The 18,981-nt window shown below is 41.4% G+C and overlaps 1 protein-coding gene across 7 annotated transcripts in view; it reads left to right on the top strand.

Moving 5' to 3' along the window:
• The window catches only part of SH3RF1 (SH3 domain containing ring finger 1), a 164,494-nt gene that overhangs the window by 129,191 nt on the left and 16,322 nt on the right, over positions 1-18,981 (top strand). For all 7 annotated transcript variants that reach the window (XR_011502012.1, XR_011502013.1, XR_011502011.1 and 4 more), the window contains exons 6-10: positions 1,974-2,084; positions 9,806-9,969; positions 11,151-11,321; positions 13,705-13,964; positions 14,850-15,211. Coding sequence is in view for 4 of the 7 variants with exons in the window: in XM_070505054.1 (XP_070361155.1) it covers positions 1,974-2,084; positions 9,806-9,969; positions 11,151-11,321; positions 13,705-13,964; positions 14,850-15,211 (1,068 nt within the window). In the remaining 3 variants the exon portion in view is untranslated. The remainder of the gene's footprint in view (positions 1-1,973; positions 2,085-9,805; positions 9,970-11,150; positions 11,322-13,704; positions 13,965-14,849; positions 15,212-18,981) is intronic.

Genomic DNA, 18,981 nt, shown 5'->3' with positions numbered 1-18,981 from the left:
TTCAGGGGAAGCAGAAGATCCACCGACTCATTTCCATTTGCTTTCCCCAGCTCTTCCCTCTCCACATAGCCCTTCCTTGGAGAGGAGACCAACCTAACTGGCAGTTCCATCAGAAAGGATGAGCACAGCAGCAAGTCCGATTGTCCCTATTCAGGGCATTTATTCTGGACATGCTCACCCTTGGCTGGTTTACTTCTGCTTCTTGTTCTTCTGCTTTTAGTCATTCTTGGATGACTTCTGTCTCCTCCTTTACTCCAGTGCCAGGAGCGGCTCCATGTTGAACTGGTGCTTGCAGGATTCTCCATGTTCAATGCTTCGCTCCTGCATCTGTGACAGCAGAGACCTTAGGGAGCCGCTGGTCCAGCTCCTCATGGGGCTCCAGAGACGTGAAGTGACTTGTCCCAGACCATGAGCTCATTAGCAGCTAATTATCCTGACTCCCAGTCTGGGCCTTTTAGAGAAACATCAGTCAATAGTGAGATCTTTCTCAGATATTTGTAGGGTCAGGCCCAGGAAGCTGTGTTTTGGTAATTTGTTTCTATCCCAAAGTTTCATTGATAATGGTGCACAGTTTGAAGTGAGCTTCCTTGTATCCTCTAAGAAAGACTTCATCTTTAATGTGGTGCCAACTTGCAGCTGTCCTTGACGTATGTATATAAACAGATTTATTGGATCAAATAGCTAAAGGCCATTGGGTTTTATCCTACAATGAAAAATCAGTGTGCTTCCCCTTAGAAATTAATTGGAAATAGGCTATGGTTCACAGGAGAGGCAGAAAATGAGGCTTTGGGGAAAAACTCTTGTTAGTGGCATCGCTTGGATCTACTTAGATTCAAGCCTTAGGTTCAATCTATACAAGAGCTAACAGGTACGGATGTAATTTTAAAAGGATATAGATTCCATGTATAACACAGATTTATTTGTGAAAATAAATTGTATGCTGTGGTGCTGATTATGCCCGGTCTTGGCAAGGCCTAACCCGGTGGGAAACTGAAAGTTTCCTTCTGGCCTTCTGGGAACAAATCTTCGAGCTTTTCTTTGTCCTGATCGTCTTTTTCTTAATTTACGGAAATTGAGGAAACTATGTTAGGGATTAAGTTTTTATTACAAAAAACCTAGCATTTTTGGTGTATCATTGTTTCTTTGGGGAAACAAGGCACCAGCCAGCCACATTCTTTTAATAGTGGAGGAAAAACATCCCATTTGTTCAAGAACCCGCATCCCTACTTCTGCAGCATCAGGTCACACCGCGGCATTCTGCAGTTGGACCTGATATGCAACTTGAATGAAATTGATCTAGTAACTGAACACAAGCAAGAAAATGACCCGAATAACTCAATTTCTGTCTAGTAAATTCATCTTGGGTAGTATGGTGGATAAGCCACCTTTGAAAACAGTTAATTTGCCTTGACATTGTTTCTTTAAAGGTTTTATAAATAATTACTTGCCGTAGGTCTGTCTAGGCAGCTGCATTTTAATTATGTGTCCCCAATGAAAGGTAAAAGTCATGAAAAACGATCCCGAGAATAGCAAAATACCTTAACCATTTCACATGGATTTAACGTCTTGATAGACAGGTGAGTATTCAGCCCACAGCCACCTTAACAGGATCTTGAGGGAGACGGCTAGCAGGCTAGTCGGGCACCAGGCTGACCATCTGAAAGGTCACTTTGGTTCATGGTACCATCCCGAGTGAGGCAGCCTGTTATCGTGAAAGCCAACAGCAGTTGAACTCTGTATTAAGACTTTGTAGTGGCCAGTATTTATCTTGTGACTCTCCGGTGTGTAATACAAGTTAGGTAATCCGTAAATTTGGGTTGAATAAACTGAAAGGGATTCAGTCTTCCCAAAATAATAGAAGCTATAGATTTTTTTTAAGGTGTGATTTGCCTTCCCTTCCAAGGTTTAGCCAGTATAACCCGTTGTATTAAATATAGTCTTCTTTCTATTAACTTTTCTTTTTCACTTGGCAGGTTCACATAAGTACCACTGGGTTAATTGTGACCCCACCCCCAAGCAGCCCAGTGACCACTGGCCCTTCCTTCACTTTCCCGTCAGATGTTCCCTACCCGGCTGCCCTTGGAGTGAGTATAGTGTCTCCCATCTCTATTTCTCTCTTTGGTATTCAGTCATGTTGATCTGGGACACTTCACCTCCTAACACCTGCAGTTTACCTTGACACTTGCCAGGTGGGGTGGATCTTTCATCTGTTATCTCTGTGAATCTTACAAAAAATTAGAAAGCCTCTTGCCTGCAGCCTGCTAATTTTTTAAGGGAGAGGATCAGTGGCCTGAAGCTCTTAGAAGAGCTCTGTAAAATACTTCTAATTTTCATTAAAGTTCAGCCTGATTTCCTGAGGGCTTCACCTTGATTTCTTTTGAGTTTCTAGACCTTGCTTATTTCTTACAAAGACACATTTATAGAAATACTGAGGAAACTGGGATGCCTGGACTCAATGGTTTGCTTTGAGTCACACAGGAAGTGGATTCCAAATCTCTACATTTACGGTTCACCTTGTAGTTTCCTGTCTTCTGCTGGCGCAGCCATAGCTCCGGCTGCCAAAGATCCCTGCTGCCTCGGAAGGCCCCCTCAGACGATGTTCATTTTGCTTCTGAAAACAGCATCCTGCAGACAGTGTCTAAAAACTAATTGCTTTAAAACATCCTAACAGGGGAAATTAATAGGAAGAATGAGGGCAGACAAGGGAGAGAGATACAGAGAAGAGGAACACTACGGAGAGAAAATTAAAAGAGAAGAAGCAAGCAAATGCAACCTTAGGCGGCAGGAACACAGTAGTTAAATCCTGTTTCCTAGAATTGCAGGCAATTGAACTGCAAGGAGCCAGCAATTGTGAGACCTCTCTCATCCAGGCCAATGCCTGGGCTTATGCTTTCAGACTATTTCTTCCAGTGCTGAGTTGAATGAGGATAGAAAAGTTCTCTAAATCAGATCTCCCCATTGGACCCCACCCCTGTAAGTTACTTTATAAAATCTCACCTGATTGTGATGGTCTCAGAGAAACAGTGTGGCCAGTGGTGGGGGCACAGAGCTGGGTGGGAAGCCCAGCTCAGCCACTTAGTAGTTATATGACCATGAAAAGTTACTCAGCCTCTTTAAGCCTCAGCATCCTTACCTATAAAATGAGGCTAATACTATCTACTTCGTAGAGTTAGCACCGTGCCTAGAATGTAGAAGGGGATGACTATTATTGGTCTCATCTTTGGCCTCCAATGAGGACTGTTGCAAGGTGGGCCTGTGACATGTGCCACTGGCTTACTCTCAGAATGCCTTGGCGGCCCTGGTTCATTTTGTTATGGCTTCTCTGCTCCCTGTACTAGGAATAGTCAGGCTTCTAAGCAGCTGGTTTGTTTTTAGGCTGTGGGTTTTATATATGTTATAAAGATTATGTTTCCCTCTGCTAGAATGCCTAAAGCCAAAATTGCCCCCCCCCCCACCCCCCCGCCCAGTAAGGACCTCACAACATATTAGTCAAAATGTTGGCTCCGTCTAGTTTTATTGTCCTCCTTTGCCTTTTGCCTCATTTTCCTATTTTGTATTTATTTTGTTTTGATACACTTTATGAATAATTGAAAACTGACTTTGAAACAAGGTGGGATATAAATAAATGCAGAGTTATTATCTAGCTTGACTTAGACTTTTGAATACTTTTTATAGAGTTAATCATGTTCTTGGATTTAAATAGAGGTTAATAAAGTTCTGGTTAGGAGTTAAAGCCTTTTTTTTTTATGTTCCCAGAATGGTTACAGCTTCCTAGGTAGTACAATTGTTTGGTGCAGGAGGAGAAGTTTCATTGATTCATCTGGGGAGAAGATGAAATTCAGTTAACTTTTATTGAAATGTGGTTTCCCTGAGATTCCATCAGCCCTGGGTGTTTTGACCAGAGCCAAGTTCCATAATCCTCCTGCCCACACATCTCCAGAGAAGACTCTCCTTCTCTTCCCACCCCAATACATTCATAACCAATTGGTATTTCCATTTCCAGATGACTACTTCACATGGAAAAATTCTAACTTGATTTCTTAAGGGAAAAAGAGTGACTTTTCTGATCTTAGAAAAATTAATTAGTGGAAAAGACATAAAGCTGGCTGAATTTCAGCCCTTGTGGGCTGAAAATTTTAGAATATAATAAATGGCCAGTTGCTCTTAGCTACAGGTGCACTCTAGGGCAAATCAATGGGACAGGTCACAAGAGAGCATAAATATACAAAAATTAATTCACATTCAACCATTTCATCCTAGGATTATATAAGAAAGCCTGCATCTTAAATAAGAGGAAGGTTTATTAAACAGTGTGTCTACTGTGCCAACTCCATTTAATGAAAAGCTAACTATGAACAGGCCTGCCTGTCATCCCAGGAGATGTCTAGATCTCAAAGTGCCTGGTAGGTTGGCAGAAATGTTTTGGATTTAATATGTTAGGTTTAAGTGGAAAAAATCTCAGTAACATGTGCCCTCTGCATCTTACATTAATCACAGCAAGGATCCTATTTAAAATTTGAAATATTTCCCAAGACTTTGAGTACTATCACAGCAATCGTATGCAGCTTGGTAGAAAGGAAACCATGCTTTTCATGGCATGGATTTACAGGTAATAAAATGCCACCATTAGGATTGGAAATTGAAATTATTTCTAGTACTTTTTTAATGAATTGAGACTTTTTAATGTTTTATGCAGAATGAAGTTATGAGCATATTGTCCCCTACATCTCACATTTAACAGTTAAAATGTTAAATATCTAGTTTTAGGAGCAAAACTTGTATTACACCAATCTAATTCAGACATCAGACTATTAATAGTAGTGATGGTTTTTTTCCGACTAATTTTGCGAGAGGAAGGTGAAGATCTTAGTCTTGTATCTTCTACACAAGGGCAGAAGAGCTTCTAAAACAAGTGATAATAATCGCTGGTCCTCTGTACCAGCTGAGAAGTGTTTAGCAGCAAGATGTCACAAAGTAGCCAGGTCAATAAAGGCCAAATATAGCCCACAGCCAACTCATAAACAGATTGCATTCCAAAAATGTGTAACCCTCACTAAAAAAATTTTGCACACACACATTTTGTGTATGTGTGTGTGTTTATTTAAAAAAACAAAATTAAATGATGTCAGGTTCTCAGAATAGCCACTATGTAGTTAGTCCATTGTGGCCCATTGTGGAAGGCTAAGCAGAACTTTCTGCTGTAGGCAGGACAAGGGAAGGGCTCTGGAACTAGCAGGGGTGGGACTGCCAACCTTGGAATTAGGAGGAGTTCTGAAAATCAAGATGAGGGGTAGGATATGGCCAAAACTTTCATCATAACAACAAAAAAGGACTCTATCGTCTCAGGAACCAAGGCATCTTGATCCATATCATATTATTCTAAGATGGGTAGAAGCACAGAATGTTTTCTCATTCGTGAAACACTCATTGAGGATCTGTTACCTTCTGTCTGCAAAGCTAAGTGACAGCAGTATAAAGATGAGTAAGATGGTGTCTGAACTTCACAGTCTCGTGAATCATAACAGTAGCTTCCATGTACCATGTTGAGCTTCTGCTGTGCTCCAGGGCACTGGAAAAGGCAGCTTACCCTGAACTATTTCTAATTATAACTCCATCTCACATGGGTATGTTAAGGCGTAGAAACCTTGCTTAATGTATACAAAGTCAATTGACTAATATAGGTGTCTCTTCTTACAAATCAAATGTAGAACAATACATCTACAATTTGTGAGAGAAACTCCATTCCCAGAGAGATTTTTTAAATTACCGAATTCTTAATTATATCTTCCTCTTTAGACCTAGTCTTCTAAGCAGCTATTTCTAGCACTCTTTAGATATTCTTTAATTTCTTCTTTTTCTTCATAGCTGTACCACAGTTGACTGGCGTCAGTTCCAGTGAGCATCCAGTTGAAACTGAAGACTCACTAGTTTCCATCTTTATCTTAATTTTATTAAATTCTGAAACCGAAGGATTTTTTTAATCACTAGCATCAGTACTTCCATTTTTCTACTTCCTACTCATTGTCATAAAAAAGAAAGTAAAATACTAAACTAATTGCACAAACACTGCTGCATGTAGGTGGTAACTCTGCTGAAATTGGTAACTGTTGACTTGGGGCGCAGCAGCTTGAACTCTTCCCTCTTTGGCCAGTGTACGTGTGTCCGAGTTCAGTACACAGACTGTTTAGAGATGTTGATGTGTAGTGTCGAAAGTGTGTTGATTGGAAATCAGATGTTTAGAAAGAAATGATGATGGGATTGGGGCTATTAAATGATATTTGCCCAAGGGCCTCGAAATGCCCAAAGTCTCCTCTGCCACTCACTTTCCAACCCTGGGAGGTACATGAGGGACATGCACACATAAAGGACAGCTGGAAAGAAAATGAACCCTTTATTCTCAGTTCAACTTGTGCCCCAAACTCCAGTGAAAAGCACTATACTGGTAAGCTGGCCTGCAGCCCTCAGCCCAGGCCTAAGACCTAATGGAGCTTGTCACCTATCCTTAGTCAAATCCAGATCTAACCACCAGGCTAGTAGCATAAAAGGGCAAAAGGAGGAGAGAGAACCAGAGAGGAGGGGTTTCATACCCACATACTCAAGCTTTTCACTTACAGTGTCCCCTAGCAAATGTGGCCTGTCGGTGGCCTGGAACCCAGACCACTCAGAGAGAGGACAGTTCTTTCCTGGTGCTCTCCCTCACAAAGGGTGGAAATTGAGGACTGCCCTAAAAGGCTGAGCCAGGATTGGAATCTGTCAAAGCCCATGCTACTTCTACAGTGTAAAGCTGCCTCTTCTGTCAAGATCAGTGGGACAGGGGAACAGAACCTGGATACGGCAAAATATGGCCATTTCACATTAGCAGACCACTAAGTCCTGTTTTTAAGCTAAATACTATTCAGAAATGGTAATTCTTGTGTCAGACCATTACCACATACTGGTAAACAGAAGGTCTGAATCTATAGAAGCACAAGCAGGAAGCTCATTTGTAATGAATATCAGAATAACATCCAGTTTTCTACATCAGTATTTCTGTGACCTGGGCCATGGCTATGGACAACTTCACTTTGATAATAAACACTGCTGCATTCCCATAAAGCTAGAACTATAGGTGATGAGCAGTTCTCAAGCCCCTATTAGTTTAGCATGCAGTGTCTAGTGAAAATGACATTTGAGTATCACGTTTGGTTCTGAACAATATTAAATGAACAAAATATTGTTAGCAAAATGTCACCTATGCTTCCAGCAGGTCCATAGATAATTTTTTGCTGCTGGTAGAGAATGTATCGTAGCCTCTGGTGCCTGGGCTGGCCTGGGCTGGCCTGGGCTATGAAATAATAGGCAGGTCTCCAGGTCAGCTGTGGGGGAATGAAAGGCTGTGGTTTGCTCTGTAGAAATTTCAGGTCTCGCAGGATAGCAGACTGCCTGAAGCGCAAGACACAGTGGGTTACCTTTTGAACTTCCACATCACCAGATTATTTCAGTTTAGGTTGTTTATAAAGCAACCCACAGAACTTCCTAGTCTGTCACGGCCCTGGACTCACCAGAGCTCTATCATTTTACCAACCCCACAGGGCTGTGCAACCTCTAGGAATCTGATTTTGATCAGACTTTCTCTCTTGGTGTTTGTCTGTGTGCTTCTATACCCAAAATACACATGCACACACACGTGCACATCTCCTCAAAGATATGTAACCCAGCGCTGGGAACAAAATCTGCCCAATTTTATTAAGAGCATCTATGTTTCAACTACAAAAAAGAGAGAAATAACTGCATTTTCTCTCAAGCACAACCTTTGGGATTTTTCAGAATATCCTCTTTTATGCCGTATCTTAAATGCCTTCTAACTTACTCTTTGTAAAAGTAACGAAACATTTGTTTATTGTATTTTTTAACTATAAGAGGTGACCTTTTTTTATATTTTGTTGACAAAATATGGCTGGGTTTTTATCAGGTCCATAGATGTTTTGTGCCTTTTTCTTCTTGGGACCAATTTAGTACAGCCTCCGTTTTAATAAAGTTAAGCTATACCAGACAATTTTAATTTCCTTTCCTCTTGACATAGAATTCTACTTAGAGTGTGAAATGGAGCTTTCTGGTTCTGTGCCTCAGGTTCTGTTTTAAGTACTTTCCAGGAGCGGTAGTTGTTGGGCTCCTTGTTGAGCTCGTGCCGTTTGTCTTCTGCCTTTCCACAGCCACGCTGTTTTGAGGTTGGGCTTAGGGAGGTTTCAATGGAAATCAGTTCAGTGGTAATTTTACAGTCTCTGTATATTATTCTCTGTACAGTCTAGACTTGTTATCTCGCCCGTCAAGCCACTGATGTGTTATCACCCGTGAACTGCCCGGGTCACACTTGCTGAGTGTTTGACCAGGATTATCTTTATTTTTCTCCACTTTGTCACTGGGAGGAGACCGAATGGAGTGAACACTTGACCTTCTCCTGGGTAAAGGTTTTGAAAGCTCCAAGCCCCAGTACATGCAAATTCCAGAGCTGTAACAAATCTTAATGCTGTCATGTTTTGTATGGAGAACGTGAGTAACATTCATGAAGTTCTAACTTTTTGAACTGACCTCTGCCTCAGCCAGGTTAGCAGTCTGTTCACAGCTCTGTACCTTATTTATTTCTGCACGGAATGTTCTGCAACAGCTCAGCTGCAGTATGGGAAAAATCCTTCTTGAAAGTCACCTCAGCAAAAAATTAAATATAACGTGTGAAACAATTGCAACGTATGTCTAGAAATTTGAGAATTTTCTCTATTCAGTTTATTATGTTTCTGGAACTATGTACATTAACAGGCTGATGAAGTACATGTTGATATTCAAAAAAACAGAAACAAAATGACTATTATGAACCATGTTTAGAGATCATTAGCTTTTTCTTATTAATATGCTGGTATGTGGAAGCCATTTATGCTTTCCTGGGTGCATTCTTTAGTCTCCTTATTTCTTCCTTGATTCAGTTTTTACATCTAGTGGTTCAAAGATTTGGGGAGGGCGTGGTGGGGGTTCAGGCGGGTCTTTGTGTGCCTGTTTTCCCAGGAGTTTCAGTATACAGACCCTAAAGAATTATCTGGGGTTTGTAGATCAGAAGGTAACAATTGCTCCATTGATTTTTTTCAAAGGGCATGGAAGCCTGTAGGCAGAACCCCATTAGTCTGTGCCCATAAAGGAACCAGCAGCTTTTCACTGGTGTACTTGTTAAAGATTACCAGCCTTGATAGTACTAAATTTCAAAAGCTGGCAAAGTTAAGAAAAGAATAACCAGAAGTAGCAACAATAGCCCAGTGATTGTGGCTTGCTATTGTTTGGGCTTTTTGGAGACCAGGCATCAAAGGAAATTTTCTTCTGAGGGAATGGTTTGAGATAGAATGCAGCTAAATTGTTTTGTGTTGTGTTTAAGTTTCAGGTTACAGAAACAATCACAAATTAATTCCTAGCAAGCGCTGTGACATTATAGTTGCCCCCTTGAAAGGCATTTGGATTCTTGTCCAAGTCTGTACTTAGAAGTGCTATTAATCTTAAAAGTACATGCAATTGTTTCATTTTTTTCTTCCCCTTCTCCCCAGTGTGATTACTTACCTGTTTGCTAAAAAGGCTGCTGTGGCTTTAAGATCTTTAAAGACGAACAAGAGATGAAGTTTAAAAAAAAGAGGCTTTCATGGGAGGTAGCCTGCTCGTTCTGCTCTGTGTGGATTCCATTAAAGTCTTTCTCCGTGGATTTCTGATTCATTTTCCCTCCCACCTTCCATAAAAGATGTAAATAAATATTTTGTTCCTTCTTTTTTCCTCTCTTTCTTTCTTTTACCAGACTATGAATCCTCCTCTTCCCCCGCCCCCTCTCCTGGCCTCCACACCTCCGGGCGCTGCTGCTGTTGCTGCTGCTGCTGCTGCTGCTGCTGGGATGGGACCGAGGCCCAGCGCAGGACCCACAGAGCAGATTGCACATTTACGGCCTCAGACTCGCCCCAGTCTGTAAGTGAGGGTGTCATCTGTTACTGCGTAAACGTTCATTTCAAACTAAGCCCAAACAGCAGAGGTAGAGAAACACCTTTCTGATATGAGCTGGTGACAGGCTTAGGGCTCATCCAAGTTGTTTGTGTCCTGCAAACTTCTACCCAGTCATGCATATAATTCAGAAACTGCTGAAACAAAGTGGGCCTAATGCATGAGCTCGCCAGGCAGCCATCCTGCTGAGTGACGGCCTTTCAGAGTTCAGGGAAACCTGGCTCTTTGCTTCTTCATAACATTATAGTGGATGGATCTGCCTTTTTGTACTACTCCTGTTTGAGCTTTTTGTCTCCATTTTCTTTCCTTGCATTAGAATACTAAGGAATAGGAAGATATTCCACACAAATCAGATCTAGTTGGAGTGTGCATGTGAAAACTCTTAAGTCCCCAGCAATATGTATCTAGAAAAGTCTAATTATCTTGTTCTGAGTTTACTGATGGGAGAATATGGCTAGATTTTTGTGGATCCTGCATTGTGTGAATTTATACATGGAACAGTTTAGAACTAGCGGTAAAAACTATTAGTTAGTGTTGCTTGCCTGGTTTCCAGATGTTGGTGACACAGTCACCTTGCATCATGGGGTTGTTCTGCACTCTCTATGATCTGGACTTACTTTCCCTTTGATTTTTTAAATCCAGCCTTTTTCCTGGCTGGGCATACAAAAGCAGGTGCAGCCCAAGGCTCCAGGTTTGACTTGTGTGTGGCTGGCAGCACGTTGTGCTTCCCAGTGGGATTTCACACCATATGTCCTCATTTGGGGCTACTTCCCAAGTCTAACAAGTGCCATTTGAAGAGCTCAGTTTTCCCAGTGGGTACCTAATCCCCGGCAGCAGGGTGGGCCCTCTGGGAAGCTGCATTAATTCTTTCACACCACACAAAATCCGTTTGATGGGATAGTCACCTTCACACCAGCAGGACCGTGAACAGGTTGGCGGTTCTTAATCAGAAAGGCCTCTGTCTTTTAAATGTGGATGGAAAAACCTCTTTCAATGGACAATTACCCTGGTGCTTACAGGTTAAAGGATTATACTTTCTGCTTATGTTTGTACAAAATATTCAAGACTTTGTAGCAGGGAAGAGTTTTGAGCATCTTGGGGTATTATCTGCTACTCCACCTGAAATCAAATATTCTTTTCCCTTCTAGGTATGTTGCCATATATCCGTACACTCCCCGGAAGGAGGATGAGCTGGAGCTGAGAAAAGGCGAGATGTTTTTAGTGTTTGAGCGTTGCCAAGATGGCTGGTTCAAAGGGACTTCGATGCACACCAGCAAGATCGGGGTTTTCCCTGGCAATTACGTGGCACCAGTCACGAGGTATGGTTTTGAATAAATGGTTCACTGAGTTCTAAACAGAGCAGCTTTGTTCTTGTCCATGGTTTTCAGCCTATCCATGTTTCTTCTCACATTATAATTGCCTGTTATATAACCAACATTTTAAAAATCCGTATCTATATTTGCTGAAATCCCTCTAACTCTAAAATTCTTAGGTTACTTTTCACATGGATGTATGTGAAATTATAGGTTTCTACCAATAAATGTACTGGGTTGTAAGTTATTTGCTTTAAGTTATATGTTGACAAGACACAACTACACCATTTTCAACATTTTTCTGCTAGAAAACAAAAAATGTGGTGTTTAGTATACACAAAAGCTTATATTACCAATACTTACATGTTTATATAATGCTTACTATGTGCCAGCAGGCAGATTTCTAAACACATTGCATATATTGACTCTTAAGTCCTTAAACAACTCATGGATGTAGGTGTTACTATTATCCTCACTTAATAGATGAGGAAATAGAGGCACGGAGAGATTAAATAATGTGTCTGAGCTCTCATAGTGAAGAAGTCCCCAAACCCAGGTGGTCTGCTCTGTATTTATTCCAGTAGCTTGATGACTACCTCTGAATTCTGGCAACTAATTTCTGTAATACAGTCAGAAATAAAATTTCTTAAGTATAATGTAGGTCCTTCATCCTTCTCAACTGAGGGCAGTTTTGCTCCCCAGGGGAATTTGGCAATGTCTGGACACATCTTTGGTTATCACTATGGAGTGGGGTGGGGAACGAGGTTGCTCTTGGCATCTAGTGCATAGAAGCAAGGACGCTGCTAAACATCCTACAATACACAGAATAGGCTCCCACAGAAAGGAATTATCTGGCCCAAAATGTCACCGAGGTTGAGAAAGCCCATTATAGGGTACTAGGAAGTATGCGCTTTAGATATACAAAATTTTCGTTATTTTATTTAAAGATAGTCTACCTTCTGGTCACTGAGGAAAGTAGCCTTGGAAACTGAAGGAAATGACCTATAATGGCATCAACATTGAGGAAGCCCCAGTTTTTGGCTGCGGGGCTCAGAATGGTCCAGGTTAAACTGCGTTAAATCATTCCTCAAACCCCTTGATTTTAAATAAATGGCTTAATGAACTGACATGTTTGTCAGCTGTTGGCCTTGATTCATAGGTTGGCCAGCAGCCTAATCAAAGGGAAATCACTATTGTTGCAGGTGGTGACAGAACGTTAGCTTTAATTTGACTTGCAGATTTTTAATCAATATAAACCCTCTTTTCCGTATATGTTAAAAATCTACATTCAGGATTCGGCCCATCCAGAAGGTGGCAGATAGACCCTCCCTGGTGGGAAACAAATAACAACTAAGGGAAATAAAACAAACCAGACAACAACAAAACGTTAAGTTAATGAAGGAAAACATTTTCATAAAATTCAAAAACAAATTATTCAAAGTCTCTGGAGAGATGCTTACCTATAGTAAGTTCTCTGTTTTTCTTCATGGTAAATAATAAGGACGTTCGAGTTAATAAGGTATTTTATTTAATAGAAAGTTACTATATATAGAATTGTCATTTAAATAAATTTAGAATATCAAGAAAATACATTACACAAAACTACACTGAACCTAATTTAATTAAATTCAGCCAGTACGTATTAGTTTAGAGCTGGCTCTACCCCTGTAACTGTGCAAATACTGGAGGAATGGAAAAGAACCATTTCACACCAGCCCTGCTTTCAAGGAACTTTTTGTGAGTCAAGAGTATTTATTAAGGAATTTACTAAAAAACAATACACTGCATTTTGTAGTTAAGGGCCACAGGGAAGAAATCCACGTGAACAGAGCAGAATCATAAAGTCTTAAGCCTGAGCCTTAGGCAAGGCTTCGTGAGATGACGGGGTTTCTGCTGGATCTTGAAACATAAATGAGATTAAGATAGGTCAAGAGAAGCCAGAGAGGACATTCCAAGAGTGTGTGTACACGCACATACAGGACTGGGGGCAGTTAGGGAGAGGACAGAAAACATGAGCAAGGCAATGGAAATGTGGAATATTGTAAGGTAGCAAACCTGGCTTCTTCAATAGATGAAGCAGAAGAATCCAGGGCCTTCAAGTCAGTGGAGAGGTTTGGTCTTGATATGGAAAGCTGAACCCAGTACTGTATATTCTTGAGCAAAGTATGATGTGTGATTCTCTGTGACTCAGAATACATTTTAAGACCTTTCTCTGCCTCAGGGACATGTTTTCCTTGAATTTGCTATTCTTACACTTTGTAAAAATAATTCCATTCATTTTTTAGAATGTTCTCTCTTAAAGCTCTGAGTCATTTTTCTTGCATTTAATTGTTCTGTCTCCCATTTCACTGATGGATTGGGCTTTCTGTCTGTGTTTCTGTCTTGGCAGGGCGGTGACAAATGCTTCCCAAGCTAAAGTCCCTATGTCTACTGCTGGTCAGACAAGTCGAGGGGTGACCATGGTCAGTCCTTCCACCGCAGGAGGGCCTGCCCAGAAGCTCCAGGGCAATGGTATGGCTGCGAGTCCCAGTGTTGTCCCCACAGCAGTGGTGTCAGCAGCTCATATCCAGACCAGCCCTCAGGCTAAGGTCTTGTTGCACATGACTGGGCAAATGACAGTCAACCAGGCCCGCAATGCTGTGAGGACAGGTAAGGAGGACACCAGACCGGACAGCATCAGGGTTGCCTGCCTAATACCAGATCTTTTACAACAGATGTTGAGAAAAGCACATGTAAAATAAAAATAAAGAATAACATTAGGAAATAGAAGCAGGCACAGTCTAGTCAGTGGCGTTTTCCATCTGCTTGTTTTGGCTAAGCCTGCCCTACACGTTAATTGAAGCCTGAATCACGGATCAAAAGTCTGAAAGAAATTAGGCTGATTCTAAGAATGTCAATAGTACTTGATCACAGTCAAGATCACATGATCTCAGATCTCACTGCTGCAGCTGCAGCTGCAGCATTGCGACCACCATGTGCTACTCTGTTCACCAGTGTGCTGATTACTTTGGTGAACTTAGTCACATGTCTGTTTTAGATCCAGTGGGATCTTAAATAGCTTTCTTCTTTCTATAGCATTGAAAACCTACCAGGAGTCTTAGGGAACGATGGTGTGGTAAACTTGTGACCTCTATCAGAAAAACCAAAAGAAAGAAAATGCTTAATAAGAAAAGGGAGAATAATTAAAAAAAGGACTGGAGGCCAACCTAGTTTGACACTGTAGAGTACCATCAGAAACTGGCTCTGTGTCTCTCACTCCGTGGAAAGGCCTTCTGTCTAGCTGAAGGGCTTTGGGATAATAGCTGAGCTTCTAAGCACTCAACAGACTCACAGGCTAATCTGGAAGGAAAATAGTGTCTAGGGACCCAGCTAAGATTAAGTGCTTTTAAACCACCCATACATCCATTATCTATTATAATAAATGCAATAGCAACCTTTCATTATGGTCTGATGCAGTGAAATGACTCATGTTTCAGTTAGAAGCATTTATTAGAAAGTCGAATTTTACTGTGTTCCCTCCTGTCATCTTACCAGTTGCAGCACACAACCAAGAACGCCCTACAGCAGCGGTGACACCCATCCAGGTACAGAATGCCGCCTGCCTGGGCCCTGCATCTGTAGGCCTGCCCCACCATTCCTTGGCCTCCCCACAACCTCCGCCTTCAATGGCAGGCCCTGCCACCCACGTTGCTGCTGTCAATATGGGTCGAGTCAATGCCCCCCTGGCCTGTGCTGCAGCTGCTTCGCTGACCTCCCCGAACATCACCGCTGCCTCTCTGGAGACTGAGCCCAGTGGCCGAACAGTGACCATTCTCCCCGGACTTCCCACCTCTCCTGACAGTGCTTCATCAGCTTGTGGGAACAGTTCAGCAACCAAGCCAGACAAGGACAGTAAAGTAAGACCAGCGTCCTCTTTCTCTGCTTATGTTGTGTCCCGTGCTTTCTAGTGATGAAAAGACTCGTTGTTCAACGATCCTTCAGTGCCCACCATGTATGAGTCACTCTGCCAGGTGCTAGAGTCATGTTTCTCTGCGTTTAAACGCCCACCAGTTCCCAGACCCTGTGTTGGATGTTGTGGAGACCACAGTGAATAAGACTTAGTCACTACTCCTCATGCAGCTTACGTCTCATGGAGGAATTTCCTTTCCCCTTTGTCTACTTGTTCTTTCCTCATTGTGCGGTCCTTCATTCTTCCTGTTCAGTCACTGTGGCTTCTTGTTAACAGTTCTGCAAAAAAAATTTAATATATAAAGGGATTGGAACTGTTTATCAAAAGTGTTATTCGTGGATTTGTTTTTTCTACAGTATATTTGATTATAGTCAGCATGGATAGTTTTTCTCTTGACTTGGAATATAGGGGAAAATTTACTTATTAAATCCATAGATCTTTTACAAATCTCTCATTTGAGGCTGAATTTGAAAGAAAATATAAATGGAAAGCTGTGTTTGAAAGACTAACCTAGGGTTGGGTTTGGAGACAGGTGGTTGGAGGCAAGGGAAATTGATGGTGATTAAATGTGAACAGAAAGAGAAGAGTGATGACAAAGTCTGGATAATTGTTTTATAATCATGACTTTTTCCTCAGTATTTCGTGCATTTCTCTTAAAGGTATAGCCCAGTTCTGGAAAGCTCAGGGGTAATCATAAACTCTTAGCCACCTGGTGATGTATGTCGCTCTACTTAAATGGTTAGGTAAGCCTGTAAGTAGGGGTTTATAAGGAAATAAACTTTACAGCCTATTAAAAAGTTAATATTTAATTGTTGGGTTAACATAAGCGTTTTTGAAAGAGATTGGTATCTGTTCAGTGTTTATAATTAACTACGTTAAACTTGTGCTCAAACTGACATGTTCAACTTTGTCAATATCTTTAAAAGAATTATTTTGTAGTTTCGATTTGAAGGTTTCTGGACAGTGTGACTCAGGGCCCTTGTCACTGAGGAGAACAGGGAGTCTTGAGCCCCTGCCCTACCAGGAAAGAATACATTGAATCTCTGAGGCTTGAAAGGGACCCCTGCGAGACAGAGTAATGGCTCCCCAAAGATGTCCATATCCTAATCCCTAAAATTTGAGGATTTATTTCCTTATGTAGCAAAAGGGGTTTTACAGGTGTGCTTCAATTAAAAGTCTTGAGATGAGGAGACTACCCCAGTGGCCTCAATATAAGCGCAAGGATCTTCACAAAAGGGAGGCAGGAGGATCAGGGCCAGAGAAGGAGCGGTGACATCAGAATCAAAGATAAGAGTGATGCGAGGGAGGAGCCACAAGCCAAGAAATGCAATCAGCTCCTAGAATCTGGAAAACGTAAGGAAACAGTCTTCCCTAGGGCCTCTAGAAGGAATGCAGCCCTGCTACACATTGATTTTAGGACCCGATTCTTACCACGAAGTTTGTGGTAATTTGTTACAGCAACAACTACTACCTGCACTTACAGGTTATCCTGTTGAGTCCTGATCCTTGACAAATGGCCACTGACCTCTGCTTGGACACCTTATTGACCACGTGTGCCCTGGCTCCAGAGTGTCATATGCCATTTTCTTTATTTTGAGGGGCTACATAGAAAATGTTGATCTTGTTTCCATGTGATGCCTTGAGGTATTTCAGGGTTATCTTCTCTTTTTTGAAGGCTACATTCTTGAAGATTTTTCACTATTCCTCACGTCACAGATTTCAAATTTTCCCTTCCTAAATCTGCTACCTCATTTAATGTTCCAAGTCCACTAGAGAGACTTCTCCTGTTTGATAGAAAGTCAGTAATTCCATGATTAACACGACTGGAGTGTCATTTAGCCCCACGTTCCTCATCATGTCTACAAGGATATCATGGGAGAACTTACCAGGTGCCTGTTGAGATCAAAATGTCTTTGATGTTCTCCCATCCAAACAGTGCCCCAATTGCCCCATCATTTCGACTGTTACTTACAGTTGGCAAGTGTCTCCTGGAGGAGTCTCCTCCTCAGTCTCATTTCCTTTTCTAAGTAAACCTTTCATTTCCTACACTGTTCTAGAATTTTCCAGACTGTCTGCAAAGTGCATTGTGGTCTTCTTTTTGAAATTTAACACTGCATGTGCCCTTCTTTGGCCTGTTGAGTTGACCTGATCCCAGATTCACCAGGATCTGTTGCAGATTATTGGTTGCATTTCAGCTGTTAGTTTTCTCTGTTCCAGGGGTGAATTCAACCTGTTGAGTAGTCTTTTGATCTCTAAATCCCAATCTCTTCACCCATTTCCCTTTTATCAAGGTTTGTTCTTCCTTTCCAGTCGGAAGATTATCCTTTCCTTTCTTCATACCATCTGAGAACCACCATCCATCCCAAACAGCAGGTGGATGTCTTTCTTGTTCTTCTCCTTTCAAACATAACTTTAAAGCAGTCTCTCCACCTTTTTTTTTTTTTTGATCTTTAGCATTTTTGCAAGTTGAAGCCCATTCTGATCTTTAGCTTTCTTGAATTGCTACGAGCTGTGATATGTTCTTTCTGAAGGCCCTTCTCTTGATCTTTTTGTGGGAGTCCTTTAAAACTTTGAGCCCTTTTCGACTGCTCCCCAGGGGATCACATCCATACCTTCAGATGCCTCTACATTTTCATCTACTGGGGTAATTTGCAATTGTATGGTTAGAATTTCATTCTGGAGAGTCTTCCCATTCCTCTTGAAATATCTTTCCTTTTGAGTTTTAGGTCATGCATATATTTTCTTTGAACTTTCAAAATCAGTTCTTTTAAACTTTAGAGTCCAGACCTGACTATAGTCAACTTCTCTTTGTGTGCTTACCTCTAAGTCCTTGATATTTCTGCTTCACCAGCTGAACCCCTGTACCCCCTACCCTTACTTACCTGGTCCCTACTTTTCCCTAGTTGATCAGAATTAGATCCCAAGTTGCAGTTTGCTCAACCTTCCATGAGATGAAATTATCAGCAAGTCAAGGAAAAATTCTATAAGAGATTCTAACTGTATCAGAGATTCTAGTTTTATTTGAGATTTCCAGCAAATATCCAGGTGTTGGACAATTCCCTCATTATTTCTATCTTCCTTTGTCATTATGGGCTCAGCATCATCCATTTACATAAACTCTCCAGACAGTGCACAGTGTATCCCCCAAATGATGGCTTGATGATTGCCGCCTCCTCTTCTCCGTACCCACATGTTCTGCAGTGGGCTGCCACGGGTGTCCACAGAGGCACGTAGCTTTTCCAGATACATACAGGACTATTGCAGCTCCTCACTTAGCCGGGTTGTTCCTTTTAAGCAATATTTTATTTGGAAGTCCTATCTCACAAAGTCTCAGAAAGGTGTTTTTGTCCCTGACTTAAAATCTCTAGTGGGTTTTGGTAACTGCATTCTGTGGTTTGATAAGTAGGCATTTTAAACTCATGTAATATCTTTCCAACCATCATCTCGGTTGTTTCTTGTTTGAAATCCTGAGCCTTCTATGATTATTACTCTTCTTTCTATGAGATCCCTGATATCTTTTACAGTTATCAGTTTAATAGCTTTATCTGGACATTCTTCTAGTTTCATACTCAGTTAAAGGCTTCATTGTTTGATCAGCTAGTCTCCAGGCAAATGTGTTTCCCAGTCCTTATGAGATACTATGTATACATATGTGTGTGTGTGTGTGCGTGTGCATGTGTGTGTGTATATATATAGTTTTCTTATTATAAAAGATTT

Source organism: Equus asinus, chromosome 3 (genome assembly GCF_041296235.1).
Source record: "Equus asinus isolate D_3611 breed Donkey chromosome 3, EquAss-T2T_v2, whole genome shotgun sequence".
NCBI lineage: Eukaryota > Metazoa > Chordata > Mammalia > Perissodactyla > Equidae > Equus > Equus asinus.
Note: the sequence above shows the minus strand (reverse complement) of the source record. Positions and strands in the feature narration are given on the sequence as shown.